This window comes from Choloepus didactylus, chromosome 6 (genome assembly GCF_015220235.1).
Source record: "Choloepus didactylus isolate mChoDid1 chromosome 6, mChoDid1.pri, whole genome shotgun sequence".
Classification (NCBI taxonomy): Eukaryota; Metazoa; Chordata; class Mammalia; order Pilosa; family Megalonychidae; genus Choloepus; species Choloepus didactylus.
Genome location: NC_051312.1, coordinates 70,417,717 through 70,438,834, shown reverse-complemented (window position 1 = coordinate 70,438,834; position 21,118 = coordinate 70,417,717). Strand labels below are relative to the sequence as shown.

At 40.0% G+C, this 21,118-nt stretch overlaps 1 protein-coding gene across 1 annotated transcript in view; it reads right to left on the bottom strand.

Moving 5' to 3' along the window:
- Nucleotides 1–21,118, bottom strand: part of GALNT18 (polypeptide N-acetylgalactosaminyltransferase 18) — a 418,859-nt gene that overhangs the window by 131,042 nt on the left and 266,699 nt on the right. The window contains 2 exon segments of the mRNA XM_037839960.1: nt 15,336–15,450; nt 20,021–20,218. Coding sequence (XP_037695888.1) covers nt 15,336–15,450; nt 20,021–20,218 — 313 coding nt within the window.

The following is a 21,118-nucleotide window of genomic DNA, read 5'->3' as shown; positions in this document are numbered from 1 at the left end:
TGAGTGAAATAAGCCAGAGCCAAAACAAAAAATATTGTAGAAACTCACTGTTATTAAATAATTAGAATAAGCAAATTGAGAGTGTTAGAAACCAGAATACAGGTTACCAAGTGCCAGAGTAGGGATAGGGAATGGGGAGTTAATGCTTGTTTGGTACAGAATTTCTGTTTGGGATGATGGTGATAGCACAACATTGTGAATGTAGTTAACTCCACAGAATTATATATAAGAAATAGGAAATTTTAGGTTATATATGTTACTAGAATAAAACTTCTAAAAATCATAGGATTGTACAAAACAAATGAATCCTAATGTAAACCATAGACCATAGTTAATAATGTAATTATAATGTTAATGTTTCATCAATTTTAACAAAGGTGCCACACTAATGCAAAGTTCTAATAATAGGGAAAACTGTATGTACGAGGGGGGTTATACTGGAACTTTGTATTTTCTGCATGATTTGGCTGTAAACCTACAACTTCTCTAATAAAATAAAAAAAAAAGAAAAAGAAAAAGCCTTTGCATGGCAAAAACACCATAAGTAAAGTCAAAAGACAAGTAATAAACTAGGAGACAATATTTGCAATTTATATGATTGGCAAAGTATTACCATCCCTAATGTGTAAGGAGATTCTAAAAATAGAGAAAAGACTAACAAACCCTATAAGAGAGTGAGCCAAAGATACGAACAGCTCACAGAAAAAAAGAAATGCAAATGGCTCTTAATCATATGAAAAGCTGCTCAACCTAGCTCTTAATAATAGAAATGCAAATTAAAGCTACTCTGAAAGCCATTTCTCATCTGTCAGACTGGCAAAGCCCCCGAATGTTCCACAACATACTTTATTGGTGTGGCTGTGAGGAAACAGGCACTTCCATCATTCTGGTGTGAAAAGTGCAACCCCTCTAGAGGGAGGCTTGACAGTGTCTAACAAAATTACATATACATTTACTCTTTGGCCAAGCAAAACCACTTTTAGGAATCTATTCGAAAGGTAATCCAGTAAAAATATGAAAAAATGTATGCACAAGACTATTAATTTTTGCACTATGCTCTTAATAGGAAACTGGTGGAATAAACCCTGGAACATTCATGCGATGCAGTACTACATAGCTGTAAAAAAGAATGAGGAATATCTCTCTATACTATGACAGAATGATATTCAGAATACATATAAAGTGGAGAAAAACAGTACCTTAGTAGGCTACCATTCATCTAAGGAGAAATGTGAATATATATACATATTTGCTTTCATTTTTTTAAAGTGTAAAGTGAAATAAGCAAACAAATGCTTACCCTGGTGGTAGTGAGAGAACAGTGATAAAATCTAAGCCTTTAAAAATATACCTTGCTTCATAGATTTGACTTTGGAACTATTAAAAATTTACACAATTACTAAGAAATTAAATATAAAAAATGTGTTCCTAAACTTCAAAACCAAAATAAAACAAATGACCTTGTTATTAGGTTGGTGAATAACCACAGAGAGAGGAACTCTTTAGATGACTTTTAAATCAAAGTAATTCAACTGTATATCTCTAGTAGGAGATAACTTAGAAACAACAGAAACAAGAACAACAACAAAAAGCTCTTTCCAGTAATCATAGTGACACCATGTGTGTCCTGAAGAATAAAGTAAATGAGTAATTACATTTGTGTCATTAAAAACCAGAATTCTTGGCATAGGAGAAAGGAAATAAAGATATAAGATGGATGAGAGTAAGTAAAAACTCTATAGTCCTTTATTTGAATTGGAAATATCACCATGAATGCCTGTAGTATTTTATCTCTATAATAATAATAATAATAATTTTTATAATAATTATTTTACAATTATTTTTATAATAATAATATTATAAAAATATATAATATATATTTATTATTATTATTATTTCTAGCTCTGGGCACTAAAAACACCTAGAAACAATAACCAACCCAGTAGCAACAAGCACTCCCAAATTCCCAGATTGTGATTTTAAATACCATTTATCATTAAAAAAAAGCTGGGCTCCTTAGGGAAATGGCTGATTACAACACTGGAGCAGGAAACGTATGAGATGGGCCAGAAATATCCCTGAGGGAAGGAAAGTCCTCAAAGAGTCAAAAGGACTCAGGAGCCAATGTCAATCGTCTCCCAATGGTCAAAGGTGGGAAATATGTAAATCAATAAGGATATTAAGTTCAATGAATTGAAATTTATCAAATATGTTTATATCCATAAGTTCATGATGATACTGAAAAAACTAATTGGTCACTTTTGGAGGATGGTAGAGAATCAATTCATTCTTTCAAAAGATGTTATATAAAGAATTCCTTATCTTAACTTTCCCAAGTGAATTTTGTTGTACTTGAGGGCAACCAAAGAGTTGATAATTGCAAATTTCTCTTTATAAAAGTTATTCCAGCTTTTAAATGAAGAATGAAAAATAAAATTAAAGAATCACCATTTTGCAAGCTCTAAGAATTATTGGATCTAGGCAATAGTCAGCAATGTATGTGAGAATCGTGAATGGGGAGACAACTAGACAAAACATGTTCCTGCTGGAAGTCCACAAATATAGTGTATAAAATAGTCTTGCTACACAAATGAACTTGAATCTCTAGATCTAACTACCAACTTAGAAATGTTAAGCAAAATAAAATGGCTGCCTGCATTGGGTGTTGCCAAGAGGAACTTGGAAGAAGGACTTTTCCAAAGGACAAAAACAACTGACCTGCAGAGGTTTCCCAAGAAAAAGGAACACGCCCTAATAGAGCACTAATAAGCAGCACCTGGTGACAGTAATTTCGGTCTGGTAGAGAGCTTATCAGAATGGACAAGCACACGATACTAATCAATGTACATCTGCTCCTCGCATTGTAAGAACCAACCCCCCACCATGTAAAATGGAAAATTAATGTCAGTCATGCTGCCTGATTCATGAATCACTTAATAAAACTGTGTGATCCTAAATTGCAAGAAAATTTTTTCTTTAATCAAAAGGAATACAAGGGACAGAAGGACATGTGAAATGACATCAAGGAAATGAAATCAGGAAAATCTAGACTGAACAGTCTCTGGAGGAAAAATGAGCTGATTTCTTTTAAAAATAAATCTCAAGGGGAAAAAGAATGAAGAAAAAATTAGGGGATTATTAGAGACTTAAGAGGCATATTAACCAATTGGATGTTGATTCAAGCAAATTGCAAAACAAAATTTTTCTGAGAGAGAATTAGAGAAATTTGAACATTATTTGATGTAATTAGGGAGTTCTTTTCAACACTTTTAGGGCTGATAATTGTATTGGGGTCATGTTTTTTTTAAAAATCCTTCTCTATTTCAGATGCATGCTGAACTATTTTTGCATGAAATGATATGATGTCTGGAATTTGCTTCAAAATAATTGGGCTCAGGGGAGGATTGGGTAGGGGCATAGATGAAACCAAATTGGCCATAAATTAGCAATGTTGCAATAGGGTGGTAGATACCTGGGGATTTATTATATTATTCTCTCTTCTTTGGGACATGTTTGAAATTTTCCATAATAAAGAGTTTTTTTTTTTTTTTTAAACCCATTAAAATAAAGTAACTGAAATATGGAGCACAATACCCCAAACACTGTATTATTTGTTTTTAAAAGACATTTGAGGAGAAACTAAGATGGCGGATAGGTGAGACAGGGCAAAAAAACACCTCCGTGAAAAACACTAGATAAAAACCAGAAAGTGACCCAGAATACCAGTTACAGTGATGCGCCAGCTGGACGAGGTCTGCTAGTATCACAGGGGCCATATATTTGGTGAAACTGGGAGTCTGCATTCTGAAACGAGTAAGCTGGCTGGAAGACCCACAGCCATGCGGCGTTGTGGGGAAGCCAGGGCTTGGTGTTTGGAGACTGACTGGCTCTTTTAATAAAAAAAAAAAAAAAAAAGGAAAAACCCAGGAGTGGCTGCAGTTGTGGGAGTGGGAACCATGCAGTAAAACACAGCAAGAGGGGGCTGGGCCAGCCTCTCGGTGTCTGGCCTGGATGGTAGTCCGCTGCAGATACCCTCGGAGCCGGGGGAATGGAGGGGAGAGCCGGAAGCTGAAAGAAACCCCATGGCTTGCAGCTGCCTCCCCGGAGGGCTGGATAAACTCCTGCCTGGTGCCATGCCCACAGCCCAGAGCCCCGCCAGTTGTCCTGGAGCTGGGAAGGAGGAACTGTGTGAGGAGGGGGGCGGGTTGAGACGCCCCATTCGGCCATCTTTGCATCGGGCTGAGAGCGCCCATGCACGGCCCAGCGGCCCGGGGCTTCCCTTGAGGGACGGCACACACTTGTGACATAGCACGGCATTCCCTCAGCAGAGCTCCTGGAGGATCGCGGCTGGGAGGGGGTCCTGCTTGGAGAAACCAGGGACACTACGCCAAGTCGGGTGGTTTGTGGGACAGTGAGAGAGAGGGTCTGGGGCTGAAATGAAATGAAGGCTTAGACTCTTGCGGCGGCCTTGAATCTCCAGGAACCTGGGGGATTTGAGTATTAAAGCTGCCCTTCCTCCCTGGCCACTCGTACACACGCCCCACATTCAGGGCAGATGGCTCCAGCAACATACCCAAACTGAGTTCTCCAACTGAACCCCACAAGAATCATTTCCCCACACACCATGGGAACAAGGTTGAGAACCGACTTGAGGTGTACGGGTGACTCACAGACGCCATCTGCTGGTTAGTTAGAGAAAGTGTACGTCACCAAACTGTGTTTCTGAAAAATTAGATTGGTATCTTTTTTTTACAACTTGAAAGAACCCTATCAAGCAAAGCAAATGCCAAGAGTCCAAAAACAACAGAAAATCTTAATGTATATAATAAAACCAGACGATATGGAGAATACAACTCCAAACACACAAATCAAGATATCAGAAGAGACTCAGTACTTAGCAGAATTAATCAAAGAACTACAATTGAGGAATGAAAACATGGCAAAGGATTTAAAGGACATCAAGAAGACCATGGCCCAGGATATAAGCGACATAAAGAAGACCCTAGAAGAGCATAAAGAAGACACTGCAAGAGTAAATAAAAAAATAGAAGATCTTATGGAAATAAAAGAAACTGTTGGCCAAATTAAAAAGACTCTGGATATTCACAATACAAGATAGAGGAAGCTGAACAAAGTCTCAGTGTCCTAGAAGTCCATAGAACAGAAAATGAAAGAACAAAAGAAAGAATGGAAAAAAAAAATCGAAAAAGTCAAAATGGATCTCAGGGATATGATAGATAAAACAAAACATCCAAACTTAAGACTCATTGGTGTCCCAGAAGGGAAAGAGAAGGGTAAAGGTCTAGAAAGAGTATTCAAAGAAATTGTTGGGGAAAACTTTCCAAACCTTACACACAATATAAATACACAAAGCATAAATGCCCAGTGAACTCCAAATAGAATAAATCCAAATAAACCCACTCCAAGACATACTCTGATTAGACTCTCAAATACTGAAGAGAAGGAGCAAGTTCTGAAAGCAGCAAGAGAAAGCCAATTCACCACATACAAAGGAAACAACATTAGACTAAGTTATGACTACTCAGCGGCCACCATGGAGGCAAGAAGGCAGTGGCATGATATATTTAAAATTCTGAGAGAGAAAAACTTCCAACCAAGAATACTTTATCCAGCAAAACTCTCCTTCAAATCTGAGGGAGAGCTTAAATTTTTCACAGACAAACAAATGCTGAGAGACTTTGCCAATAAACGACCTGCCCTACTTCAGATTGTAAAGGGAGACATACCAACAGAGAAACAAAGAAAGGAGAAAGAGATGCAGAGAATTTTAGCAGACATACATAGTACCTTACATCCCAAATCACCAGGACACTCATTTTTCTCTAGTGATCATGGATCTTTCTCCAGAAGGGACCATAAGCTGGGACATAAAACAAGCCTCAATAAACTAAAAAAGAAAAAAAATTGAATATACTCAAAGCACATTCTCCAACCACAATGGAATACAAATAGAAGTCAATAATTTTTGAACTGTAACTCTACTACTTACTTCCTACATGATATAAAATACACAAACTCTAAGGACAAATCAGTGGTTTTGAACTCAACATAAAATATGTAATTTTAGACAACTATATAAAGGTGGGGGAATGGAGGAGTATAGGAACATAGTTTATGTGTCCTATTGAAATGAAGGTGGTATCAAAGTAAAAGAAGATTGTTATGGATTTAAAGGTTAATTTTAAGCCCCACAGTAAACACAAAGAAATTATCAGAGAATATAACCATAGAGATGAAAAGTAGAGTATGGGTTAAGAGAAATGGGGGAAGGGGCAATGGAGAGTTAAGAAATGAGTGTGGGGTTGCTGTTTGAAGTGAAGGGAAATTTCTAGTAATGGATGGTGGGAAAGAGCATTACAACATTCTAAATGTGATTAATCCCACTAATGGAAGGCTAGGGAGGGGGTGGAATGGGAAGATTTAGGCTGTATATATGTTTCCACAATTGAAAAAAAAAAGACAGTCTAAATAGATGACAATTGAATGCCAAGAATGAACCTGGATGGGATTGGACGATGGAAGACAGGAGGCTCAGAGAGACAGAGCTGAGACAAAAGGACAAGGAAATATAGAATGTAAGCTTTGTATCATTGTTGAATCTCTTGTACTTCTTAGCTGCGCTTAATGGGACTGCATGAAAGAATGTTCTTATTCATGGGAAGTGTATATATGAATTATAGTGTTTGTTCAAGGGTGTGTCCAGCTAGCTCTCATATGTTCAGAAGACAGAGCAATAGATGATGGATGATAGGGAGGGAGGGAGGGGAGTAAAAGGAAGGGAAAGAAATAGCGATGTTAAAGTTGGTGGATTGGGCTATCGGGGGAGGGGGGTCAGGGTATGATGGAATTCTGTGTATGGGGTTAGTATTGTTTTTGCAACTGTTCCTATAACTTTGAATTTATTTCAAAATTAAAAAAAAAGACATTTGAATCCAAGTTCTAATCCCTTTCCTATATGAAGCACCTCCTTGTTCATAATTGCTAGAGGTACAGGACCAGACAGGAGTTATCTATGACCTATCCTGTTCCCCAGAAGCTACGGAACGGGCATGTGAGCTAGGTTTAGCCAATTGCATGCTCCCACTCAGGACTCTCAATTGGGGTAAATAGCACCAAGATTCAGGCAACAGTGCCCAGTTTCCAGTGGTAAAACTATCCATACATGGAGGTGGAATCAGGGATATTATCCTAAACAGACTGTTCTTAGGGTGTGGCTTTGGCTGTGGTTCCTTTCTTGGTGTCTACTTGTTTTCTGAATCTGCTTCTTCAGATTAGTTAAGTCTTTGAGATACCAACAGTCTTTCAATAAATTCCTTTTCTCTTTAAGTTAGCCTGGGTCAGTTCTCTTTGCTTACAACATAGATTCCTGAGTGTTATTTGAATAAATACTTCATCAAGACTATAATATGTATAAATTAAAGCATGTTTTAAAAAATAAAGTACTATATAAAATGTGTGGTAATGTATTTATACAACATACTATCTACTTGTATAACAGATAGGATCATGTTTTGTTTACAACACTTTACAGTTTACAAAGTACTTAAATTGATTTCCTGTTTTTTTTAATTGTTAAAATAATGATTATAATAATGAGATAAAGCATAAGAATGAATTAACTTTTGTCAACATAAACATTTTTAATCATATAGCACTATTAATCTCTGGCTTGCCTGTAGCATTTGCTTTCTGTGTCTAGGATAACTTCAGGAATTTTGGAAATATAGAGGTAAGGCACTGCCATTGTTGTTTAGTTGATACAGAAGCAGATGAACCTAGTTCAGGGACTAAGAGGATTTGTGAAACCTATGACTATGCAATTTGTAAAGTCTACTCCTCCCACTGTCTTCATGCCTTCTTTGCTTCCTTCATCCCACATCCCTTCTGTGGAATATCCATAGGCATTTTCCCAGGGAACAGAGAAGTACCAGGATCTCCATGGCTGAGGAAGAATATTTAAGAGAAATAGAAACTCGTAGACTAGGACAATAGGAAGATACCATGGATCTAAAATAAAGTCATTGTCCGTGGTATTGGGAAATATCAAATGCATATTTCTGCTTTATTAAACTATCAAATGATACTACCCAGATAAGGAGGTTCTTGAATGATTATTTGATGTTCCCAAGGCTAAGAACTGGAGCCAGTCAGTTAGACTTCCTCCTGTCCTAGATTTTGCTCAACTACAAATAGGAGAAGAGGGAGAATCATTCACAGGGAGAGATTCCTTCCCAACCAGACCTTATGATGACGCTAAGCAAGAGCAGTTAGAAGCAAGGCTGGCACTAAGTGCTGGGATAATCCTATTGTTCTAGGATAAAGGCAATAATCCAGCCTTAGGAGCATGCAGTAAAAGGTCAGCCTGGAGGATGGAAAAGCTGTTTGAGACATATCATAATAGCACACCCTATTCTAGAGACAGATGATAACAAATGTTCCAAGACAGACTTCAAAATGCCAATCAGAACCACCACCACCACCACCACCACCACCATCCCCAAGCGAGTAAAGCTTAGCCATCCATACAGGGAGTCAGTGACTTGCAGATACACCAAAGTGGGTGTCCAAGGGTGAGTCTAATCTGGTAGATGCTCTACTCTGTGATACATTCCAAAGAGCTCAATCCAGTCATGAGCTATCTACATCTGGGGCAAGATGGAGAGAAGTCTCTTTCATCTGACTGCCTATTCTAGGCAATTATAGGTAAGGCATTGGCTGCAGTTATGGCTGCATTCTTTCCCTCCCTTCCTTCTGTGGTTTCCATTTAAGAAAAGTGGTGACAATTGTTATTAATATTAAAGAATATAGTTGCAAGAAGTAACAAACAGGCTAGGTTTCCAAATCACCTTCCTCATATGCTCTCCATGTAACTTAGGATTTGCCTCTCTCAGTAATAGAGGTTTTAGAGGTTTTGCAAAGAAATCTCTAAATATGTGTATGTACCTTTTGACTTGTTGAAAGAGTATACAGGTTACAATCTAAATATTTCTTTATGACCCAGGGCTATTATTAAGATCATCAATAATTGTGCTTTACTGTATTTTGCTGTAAACCCAAGGATCTGCCTCCATGTTTGGCTACAGAAAGAAAAGATACAGACTGTGGTGCTTTTTGAAAACTAGTATCTGTTCTTAAAGTCTATATTCAAGTAATTTGTATAAATTTGGAATATCTCATTCCCTGGAAGATTGGAAGTGCCTGCTTGGCAAAACCTTCTGACCCTAGGTTTTTGTTTGTGAGACTATTTTAAACTATGGATTCAATTTCTTCAGTGGTTACAGAATTATTTAGTTTTTTTCTTTCTTCCCATGCCAGTTTTGATAAGCTATATTTTTCTACAAATTTTTTCTTTCATCTTTGTTTTCAAGTTTTGGCATAAACTTATTCATAACATACTCTTATCTTTTAATCTGTAACATCTGTAGTAAAGTCTCGCTTTCCATTCCTCATATTGTTTATTTGTGCCCTTGCTCTCTCCCTCCCTCTCATCAATCTTACTAAAGTTTTGTTAGTTTGATTAGTTTTTTCAAAAGCACACATTTTGGGCTGTATTAACCCTTTCAATTACATATTTTTTCTATTTTATTAATTTCTGCTCTTATCTTTATTGTTTCCATCTAATCTGATTATCCTGATGTCTTTTCTTACTACTTACATTGTATATTTAGCTCGTTAAATTTCAACCTTTATTTCTAAGAATGGAATACTAGACAGTTTTGCTTAAATGCCATTTTTGTTGCATTTCGTATGATGTAATATGTAGTATATTTATTATGACTCAAAATATTTTTAAATCTCCAGTATAATTTCTTCTTTGACGTATAAGTTATTTGAAAGTGTTTTTCTCAATTTCTAAGAATATGGTTTTTGCCTGAAACTCTTGATTATAGCTTTCTAACTTGATACCATTGTGGTTAGAAAACAGAGTCTATATAACGTTTATCCCTTAGAATTTGTTGAATCTTTCTTTATACCCCAGTATGTAGTCAATTTTAATAAATACTTTATGGGTACTTGAAAAAAATGTGCATTCAGCAATTGTTAGATGCTATGTTTTATATATGTCCTTTAGACTCAAACAATTGATCATGTTCATATCTCTTAAGTCCTTATGGTTTTTTATTTGCTTGGTCTATCAATTACTTGGAGAAATATATTAAAATCCTCCACTATATTAGTGGATCCGCCAACTTCTCCTGTAATTCCGCCAATTTTTGCTTTATATAAATTAAGTGTGAAATTCAGTGCATGAAAGTTTAGAATTGTTATATATCTCTTATGAATTGCACATCTTACCATTTTGTAGAGATCTTCCTTACTTATACTACAGCATGTTATAATAGTCTATTTTTTTCCTAAAATTAATACAGCCACATCAACTTTCTTTTGATTGGTATTTGCCTGCTATGACTTTTTCCATTCTTTTAGTTTTTATATTTTTTGTATCATTATATTTTAGAAATGTCTCTTAGAAATAGCACATAACTGTTTTAAAAATATAATCTAAAATATTTCTTTTAACTTAGCCATATATTTACAGTATTTATTGATATATTTGGATTTATTTCTACCATCTTATTATATGCTTTCTCTGTGTGCAACCTGTTCTGTATTTCTATTTCTTAACATTTTCATATTCCATCTTTCCCTCAACCATTTTGGAGGTTACACATTCTAAATTGATGGTTTTCATGACTTCCCTATAAATTTTAACATGCTTACTTAAATTATCAAAATTTAAAATCAACCAATATCCTTTCCATCTTCATTAACACTATAGGCATAATAGAACATCTTAATTTCAATCACTCTCCCAACTTATATGCTATAGTTGTCATACATTGTACTCTTAATTTGTTTTTATAACACTGTAATACATTACTACTGTGTTCTTTATCACCAATTTTTTTAGATTTACCAATATAGTTGCCATTTTTGAGTTATATTCTTTTTCTTCAGATTTCCTCCTGGGATCATTTTCCCTACATCTGAAGCATACCCTTTTAATTTTGTTTAGTGAGGATCTGTTAGTGGCAAGTATGCCAGTTTGAAACTGTTATGTACCCCAGAAAAGCCACGATCTTTTAATCCAATCTTGTGAGTGCAGGCTTATTGTGGGTGGGATCTTTCGATTAGGTTGTTTCCATGGAGATGTGACCCACCCAATTGTGGGTGGGACCTTTTGATTAGAGTATTTCCACAGAGATGTAACTCCCCCCATCCACCCACTCAAGATGGGTTTAATTAGTTTACTGGAGTCCTTAAGAGAGCTCAGGGAGAGAGAGAGAGCTCAGAGCCAACAAAGACCTAGATGCTTAAAGAAGCCAAGAGAGACATTTTGAAGAGAAGCTAAAATATGTAATCCAGAGTTTGCCCCTGGGAGAAGCAAGAGGGACCCACATTTGCCAAGAGAAGCTAAGAGAGATGCTTAGACAGAAACACCCCTAGAGAAAAAAGCACAGAGCTAAGAGAAGCTAAGAGGGACAGAAACCCAGAGACATTTTGGAGAAAGCCATTTTGGAACCAGAACCCAGGAGAAGGACCAGCAGATATTGCCGTGTGCCTTCCCATGTGACACAGGAACCGCAGATGTCATTAGCCTTTCTTCAGAGAAGGTATTGTCCTGTTGATACCATAGTTGGGATATTTTAATGGACTTAGAACTGTAAATTTGTGAACTAAGAAACCTCCATTGTAAAAGCCAATCCCTTTCTGGTATATTGCATTCTGACAGCTTTAGAAAACCAGAAGAGCAAGTTCTTTCAGTTTTTATGTGTCTGAAAATGACTTTCTTTCACCATAATTTCTGAATGGTAGGTTTTATTGGATAAACTTAACAGGTTGATAATGATTTTCTCTTAGCATATTGAAGATACTATTTCATGGTCTTCGGTCTTCCATTCTTATTGTTGAAAAGTCATTTGTTATTCTAATATTAATCAACATTTTTAGGTACCCTACCTTTTCTGACTATGTTGAAGATCTTCTCTTTGTCTTGGTATTCTGCAGTTCTACCATGATAAGACTAGATTTAGCTATCTTTGTATTTATCCTGCATTGGATCAGCGGACTTTCAGAATCTGAGGATTGATATCTTTCATCAGTTTGGGAAAGTTTTCAGCCATTATCTCTTCAAATATTGATTTTGCCCAACCCTCTCTTTCCCATCTCCTTTTGGAATTCTAATATATTAGACGTCCTTCTTGTATTACAAATGTCTTTCAACTTTTTTTCATAATTTTTATTCTTTTGTCTTCCTGGACTGATTTTGGATCAAGCCTTAGGTCTTATATCCTATCCTCTTTATGAAATTGAGAAATACACACAATTAAGATGACAAGGTTCTTCAAATTCAACAGGTCAAAGTCACCTTCAGGAACAGCCTTTTTCTGGGGTCCTACTTTCACATAATTTTTTATCTCTAACAATCTACTGGTTCCTTGTAAGCTCTTCAGTGTTATCGTCCATCACTTTTATAGTCATCATCTATACAGTCTTTCTGTCTTCTAGACAGTGTCAGCTCTTACTTCTCATTGATTTCAATCCACCTGGCCATAGCAGCTCCCTCCATTTCCCTACTGTGCTATAGACTTAGAAAAAAGAAACAAGAAATAGGTTTATTATAATTGAGTGCAAAGTAAGAGTATAGCTTTAAATGAGAGTTCAGTCGACATGATTGTGAGGAAACCAAGTATAAGAAAATTACTGCATGACTTTGTAATATTTTGGGGGGGATGCTCAAAAATCTTTTATCTCTAGGTCACTGTGGTAGAGCTTATCTTTTGAATCATAAAGACATGGGTTTGAATCCTTTCTCTGCCTTGTACAAGTTGTATGACCTTGGGAACATACTTAACCTCTTCATTTTAGTTTCCTCATCTGAAAAAAATTGAAGTATTGAAATAATACTCACTTTGTAGGGTGTTTTGTGGATGAATGACACAGGTAAAGTGCCTAGTTTGATCTCACATATGTAAGCAAATCTATTTCTATATTCCAAATGGGCAAGGAATTTGGACACATGCCTCTGGATATGGGAAGAAGCAATGCCTCTCATTCTTACACATAATCCTATAGGGGTAATTAGGGCAGATATCCTATTGTATAGATGAGAAAACTGAAACGAATACCAGTAATCACACCAAATGTGAAAATCAGTCTTGGAGATGATCAACAGTTCTGTATACCTTGAACAGGGAACTGGAATTCAAATTAATTAGCCCCTCCCTTTTTTTTCTCAGCTTTGCCAGCCAACATGTTGAAGAAAGCTACCTTCCCTTTAACTCCAGTAACACTTCATCTCTTGTCAAGTGGAAGAGATGGCGAAAATTGAAAAAAAAAAAAAAAAAAAAGAAGGCCAGGCAACATTTTATACTGTATTTTACACCCAGGAAACGAAACCACCTAAAAATGTTTTAACATATTTGAGAGCTGCACTCAGGCCCACACTCCAGCACAGCTTTATAAACTAGGGAAGAAAAAGCCAGAAATCTCCCACCACTCTGTGATTCACTCACATACATGTTGGAAGCAGCGTTCACAAATCTAATTCCTTTCTCTGTTCCTGGACATTTTTACCAAGAGAACACAAATGGTGAGAGGCGGTCCTGCCCACTCAGCCAATTCCCGACAGCAGCTCCTAATGAAAAATATTATGTTTTGGGTGAGCATTTATCCAGCAGCGGTGCTGAAATGAGACGGTGAGGATTCAAATGGTGAATAAATGACCGGTGTCGGCAGAGCTGGAAAAATGAGGGTGATTATGCAGGTGCTGTCCTCTATGAATATATTAGCTCCCCAATAAGCCCATGCATTTTGACTGCCTCCAAAGCAATTTCTCTGGGTTTCAATGAATATAAGTGTCTGGAAGTGTTTTCTAAGCTCAGCATCAGACAAGCTGTTCCTGCTGCCAGCCTTCAAAGGCCCAGCATTAAGTGTGGGAAACAAGTCAGCCCCATATGGTGCCTGTCAGGTCATGGCAGGTGTGTGAGATGCTCACTGTGTGTGCCCAGTCTCCACTTCAGGGCAGGGGCAAGGGCTTTCCAGGGCCAGGTGACTACCTGTGGTTCAAGGTGAGGTGGGGGAGAAGCCTGAAGAGGTTCGAGTTGGGAGGAAGGTCTACTCCAGCTGGAGTCCTTGAGTGAAATGAGCACTGGGAACTGGAGAGACCAGACAGACACACTAAGGCCACAGGCATGGGAGTGGAATCACTAACGGGAATCAGCAGATGTTGGGTGAGGTCTGCATGCAAGTACGGACAGGCTGGCAAAGAGGAGGAACATCTAGGGTGATTGCCATGAACATCAGTAGATTGAAGGTCCTCTCCAAGCGTTGCTAAGCCTGCAGTGCATGAGTATCTCTGGCACTTAAAGGTACCCCTGGAGAGGACAAGAGGGACCATTCTGGGGACAAAACACAGCTTGAATGTAGGGTTTTTAATGAAGACAGGGCTACTCCCTAGACGTAAGGGTGGGCTTTTACCCTCTAGGACAAGGCAATTCATTGCATCTATCACCATGTTCCTGCCAATCAGCAGGGGATCTAATGTGTCCCTCAGACACGGAGGAAGGGGTTCACTTTGGATTTATCTTTTTATGGGCTCAGGTAAAGAAGTCAGAAAGCCTAGGAAATGTTCCTGTAGGATGAGGAATAAAATGGTGTCTATCATATAGGTTCATACCATGAGCCAAGGAAAGCTGGGTTGATACTTGTGGGGCAGGAGAAGGGTGTGAGGCAGGAATGGGCCTGTGGGTGTGGCCAACAATTAGTGGGGTCAGAAACCAGCGTGGTGTGAGCCTGGCTGTGTTTTGCTACTTGTACCTTATAAGTTTATTTCTCTGTAGCCCTCTCTTGACAAAGTCTTTAGGAAAGTTCTGTGGGCCACTGTGGGAAGACAGAGTATAAGAGTGAGAAATCCAAATAGAAATAATTCTGAGGATCACAGAACTGGGCCTCTTGTCCAAGCACCCTTCAACACCCATAGTCTGTTCCTGGAGCATACCTTTACTCTCCCCTGAGGGGCCTGGATTTAGGTGAAACAAACAGGCACTTCCCTTGAGTTAGGGCCTTGACTATCCCAGAACCACCAGTTTCAGCCAAGCATGTTCTGAGACCCTCTTCTTCCTGAAAATTCTAGAGGCTCACACTGTATCCCCTTCTCCCAGCTCTGATCTCACACACACACACATGACCAGCAACAGAGTCTCAGGGCATCCAGAATCATGTGCTCCTGGAACCTTAAGACCCCTTTCTCCATCCCCACATTTACCCATTTGGGAGCTGAGCCAAGCCCTGTCAGTGAGAGCCCAGCTCACCCTGATGCCCAGCTCGACATTTTCGCCTCCGTAGACCTCCATGCCTTCGTCCAGTAAGCCGATCTCCTGGAAGTACTGCCGGTCCACAATGAAGCAGCCAATGAGGGCCGGGCTCCTGCAGGGGTGGGGGGAGAAGGGGCAGCGGTTAGCAGAGAGACTATTGGGCAGTTGGGTCTTCCAACCAGGAGCATCTGGTTCTCTCCATCCTCTTTTGCCAGAGCTAGTGTGGACCCTGTGCTCAAAACAGCCCATGCACGTCCACTCTCATGCAGACACTCCAGAGAGGCTGTCTCATCAGGGCAGTGGGCAGACAGCTCCTATGCTGGGAGCAGCCATCATTCCCCAGTGGTGCTTATGTGGGTGTTAGCCCAGAGAGGGGATGCTCAGCCTGGCAGTCCAGATTAACTGTGTGCATCTCTAGCTGCCCTGGGCCCTGAACTCTGAACTGGACAGCCAGTCTCTCTTTCTGCCTGGGCACCCATGCCAACTTGCTCACCCTTGAACACACCTTGGCCCACTTGGAAATATTCACTGGGGCTACGTCATAAAGAGATTTGGATAGCATGGTAAGGAATTTGGATTTTATCTGCAGACCAACAGGTGTCGATGAAGAATTTTAAGCAGGACAGATGTATTAGCAGATCTGTGTTTTTTAAAAAAAGAATTCTTAGGCAGCATGGGGTGATGGGAGGAGACTGGGTGGGAATTGATGTGGGAAGCTTGTTGCTATATCCAGATGAGAAATGATAAGGACCTGGATCAGAGTATCAGGGATGTAGAGAAAGGGATTGTGTTAAGACATATTTTGATGTAAAATCAACAGAACTTCAAAACAGATGGGCTCTGAGGGTGAGAGAGAGCGGTGGGGAGGACTCTGGCTGCTGGCTGGCTTTCTCACTGTGGATCTTAGGCTGGAGCACAGCATCAATAATAGAAGGTTTAGGAGCTGGACTTTGGCCTCCAGCCTGTTCAGGCCTTTCCTTCCTTGGTGGGGATGTGAGCTCTGGGGCTCTCTAGCCACGTGCAAACACCCAGCACAGGACTTCCCAAGGAGAGATTCTCATTAGGTGAACGGGCATAAGCACATGCAGACTTCTCTGCTGAGAGCATTAAGTTACACAAATTACTTTGAATTGTTCCACTCTCAGTGCTACCATTTCTAGCCCTCACCTAGAATTTTATCAGCCTGTGGCTGGAGGATTTGTGGGGGAGAAAAAGAAAAGGTCACCTAAAGAAACCTCAGCAATGAGAAAACTGTCAGTCAATCGCATGCAAATGTAACTCTTCTTTGAAATTGGAAACTCATCAAGGTGGAGAAGCAGCTATTTTGCAAGCTATTGCTCTAGAGAATGCTGATGCAGAAGTCTGCTCAGGGAGAGCTGGTGCCCTTGAGGTCCCTGTCCCTCCTCCTTTCAAATCCTAGCATTTTATTCTGTTTGGCCTCAGCCTCCAGAGGTCTCAGGCATCCAGGCCAGTCAATCCACTGACCCTGGCCTTAGAGGTGTGTGTGTCCCTACGAGAAGTTCCCTAGCCTCTCCGAGTCTCGGGTTCCATATCTAAGGAATAGAGGCAATTGTAACCTCACAAGGATTAAATTAAATAATGTAAAGCACTTGAAAGTCTCTGGGACATAACTGGCACTCAAAAGATCATTTAAAAAGATGAACTTTCCGACTGAGTAAACTGCGAGAATCACCTCTCTAGCTCCCATCTCATGATGATTTAAAAACATCAGCCCAGCAGAGTGGGATCTGGGCCTTTCCTCTGCCTTCCTAAAATGCTGGGTGTGACAGGGCATTCAGGAACTTTGCCTTCAGGATCTGCAGGAAGTACCCAATTGCCAGACCTAGTCAGGGAATGAACAGACTCCAAAACTGTTCTTCTGGAATGTATACAGGCTACTTCAGACTGGTCTATTTCTTATTAGTGAGTCAGGGTATTAAGTATATCCAATCAGTACAAAAGTGTTATTGATTTATATCCTGTCTCATTCCCAAAAGAATTAGAAATAGCTTATGATAAAATGCAAAATACATTGAAAAACATTAGTAGATAAATATCTGGAGAGACCAAAAGACACAATAAGCTGGGGGCCAGTTAGAATGCAGTCTGCAAACCTTGGTCCTTCACAGTTCCTAAAGTGAACCTGCAAAGTTGGCTCTGAGCTTCCCAGTGGCCAAGGTGAAAATGAAAGATACATGATCTTAGAATAAGATTCACATTTCCCATGGGGAAATATCAGACTAACTCCTCAGGGAAAGCAAGGCATTCTTTGACTGGCAGTTAGGTTTGAAAGAAATTTTTCATGTGGGTCTTCTTAAAGGCACCACTTGGGGACACAGTAAACAACCATTTCAAAGACATCCCTTTAGAATGCAGTAAAAGGTATTACTGGGCTCTTTTTATAGTTTATACCATGTATAGGCAAAGCACTGAAGCACATCTACAAGGAAAAAGGAACAGGGGTGGTTAAGATAAAGTGGTATAACCCACAGCTTTCTGCTGGGCTGTCTTCATCTAGGGATTGAACCAAGAACACCTTTCCAACAATCTTTCATAAATGCAATTTCTCTCAGCTAAGCTTTTGATAAAAATCAGATAATAGAAATTTTGAAGTTGAGATTATATTCTCTGGCAAGGACCTAGAGTGCAGGTTTGCTGGTTGCTAATTAAGATCAGGGTGATACATTTAGAGATGAGCAGAACAGAAGCAGCAAATACCCATGCAGTTTTCTGTAAGAACATCAATTATATCGTGGCATATTTCTCCCCAGTGGCATTCAACAGAGCTGGGGGCAGAAATTGGCCATGCTAGTTCTGAGCTCAAAAGTGGCTCACTAGTGGGATGATGACTAGATGTGGAACTAGCTGACCTGGGTTGAGACCCTGGCCCCACTGCTGAGAACCTTTGGTAGGGCAATTCTCCTCTCTCAGCCTCGCTTTCCTTATCTTGTAAAACAGAGATGACAAAATGAACCATCACCAGCTTATGATGAGGATCAAACAAGAACATATGTGTTAAAGGCTCTTGTACACAGTGGGTTCCTAGCAAATATTTAATAGCACAAAATTGTGGCATGGGTTTAGCAATGTAAGTAATAGTAGTAATATCAGGAAACATTTAAGATGGATTCTATTCCATCCTGTTTTAAATATGATTTTTTTTTTCTTCTGGCAAGGGAAAATGTGATCTTAGGTAATAATTGCTAACTTTCAATTACATTTGTCATAATCTTTCTCCCTCATGTAATACAAAGCAACAACAGTTTCTAATCTCCTTTTCATTCTAGGGGCTGTCCTATAGGCCACTGTGCTGGTTTGGATGTATTATGTTCCCCCAAACCCCATGTTCTTTGATGCAATCTTGTGGAGCAGATGTATTAGTGCTGACTAGGTTGGAACCTATTGGTTCAGTGATCCCATGGACATGTGACTCAATCAACTGTGGGTGAGACCTTTCATTGGATTATTTCCATGGAGGTGCTGCTCCACCCATTCAGGGTGGGTCTTTATTGGATCACTGGAGTACTTTAAAGACGTGAGCAGCTGCAAGTGACATTCTGGAGAGCAACTGAGAGTGACATTTTGAAGAGGAGCTGCAGCTTTGAAGAGACATTTTGGAGAACACCATTTTAAAACGCAACCTAGGAGCAAGCAGACTCCAGCTACGTGCCTTCCCAGCTAACAGAGGTTTTTCCAGACACCATCAGTGCTCTTCAGTGAAGGTACCCTACTGTTGATGTCTTTGTTTGGACATTTGCATGACCATAAGACTGTAACTTTATAACCAAATAAAGCTCCTTTATAAAAGCCAATCCACTTCTGGTATTTTGCATAATGGCAGCATTAGCAAACCGCAACAGCCAACTTCTGGTGCTGCCTGTGTATTTAGCAGAAAGGCCTTTGAGGGAACATAAAAGCACCCACCCTGCTATCAACACAGACAGAAATCAAGGCTCCTCATCAAAGAAGAGGCTACACAGGGAAGTCATTCATGAGTTTATGAAGACAGTGGCAAAGGCAGAAAGAGTTTGGATCTGTGAAATGTAGCTTTAAGCCACTTTTATCTGAATGCCACTGGATCAATCTCAAATATCGGCAAGGTATTCAAGACCCTGTAGGGTGTGGTCCTGCCTCTACTCCCCTCCAGCCTTATAGCCTGGGGCTGCCTACTCATATTTCTCATTCCTGTTCCACAGAACCCCTACTGTGTCCATGAATTTACTCTGCTCCTTTCCCAACCCAGCCATTAAAAACCTGACCCTTAAAAACCCAGTGCAAATGCTATACTCTCTGAAAGGGCTTCCCCCTACTTTCCATACAGTTTCCACCTCCAGTCCCCATTAGACAGACTGAACTCCAGGCTTTTGAGGGGCAGGAACCAAGTCTTAATCACTTTGGATGCCCAGCACAGCACAGCGGTTGTCCTGCAGTGATGTGTTGAAATGAGTAACTTTGAGGCTGTGAATGAGATCCAGATGCCCTTGCTCCTTTTAAAAGGGATCATTAGGTCCTGCAAGCAGCGCCTGAAGCTCACAGAGTAATTCCTTTCCACCATTGCTAATCCCTACTCCTCCTTCTCAGGATTAACCAGTGGACGTGGAGTTTGGAGAATGAGGGTCGAGCTGGGAGGGAGCCCTGACCTGGAGTACAGGCAGAGAGAGCCCCAAGTAAGAAAGCTTTACCTGATTGGGGCTGTGGAGTTCTCCAGCTTCCACCAGGCTTTGGGGGGATTCAGGTAGCGGCACCACAGTTCCCAGTCGAAGCCCTGCGCGGCTAGTGGGTACTCTTCTATCTCAAAATTGTCATATTTGATGTTATCGAAGGAGGGCGAGATGATCCGTTTCCGGTTCTCCTTTATGCGAGTGAGCACAGGTTCAGCCCTGAGCAGGAGGGAGGGAGAGAGGGGGTCACTGCTTCCAAGGTGGACAACAATCAGATTAGCAGCTCCTAAGGTCTTTCCTTGGCAGAAAGAGGAACCAACACCCAGCCCCCAGTCATGTCCTCCAGTGGAGAGGTGGAAACCCCCTGGGAAGGAGTCCCTATTCAACTTCCCATCCCCTGATGACTCTGGGTTGGCAAGAGGCCTGAGCATTCCTAGAGCATGTCCTGAGTGGAGCTGTAAAAAATCTTATTCCAGCCAAGAGACCTCTCCTTGTGCCTGCTTGCTTTCCCTCTCTTCACTAGGAAAAAAAAAACAGACAAAATAGAAGAAAAAAAAAGAATAGACAAAGTAACAGATCTGAGGGCCCAGGAGAAGCTTTCAACTTGGACTTTGATTTTGCCGAAATTCTGTGTATCATCCTGGAGGAAAAGACTGATGAGGATGGCAGAGATGCAAAGATGCAGAGGTGAGAACAAACCTAGTTCTACCAGTCATGCAATGCTGCTTCCAACCTTCCACCCTCAGGCTTGGAACATTAACCATGCCGCCCCCACCCGACATGTCCCCCCACTGCCCAAGGAGAGGTGAGGCACTGGGCTTTCCCAGGGAGCCAGGAGACCTCTGCAGGCAACAGATGAGTAATATACTTGCAGACAGGAATGATAAGCTCCTCATTAATATTACATTTGCTGCATAATTGTTTATTCAAATCAGCTTGAAATATTAAGCGTCCCTCTCCTCTCCTGGCCATAAATCCAATGAAAATGTTTTTTAAATAGCCACAAATAGCAAACAGGGACTTCAACTATAAAAAACGGCTGTGTTGCAACCTTCATTTGGGCTGATTATACAAATCATGACAGAATCCAGCCTGTGATGTGGGGGTGCCCTGCTTCAC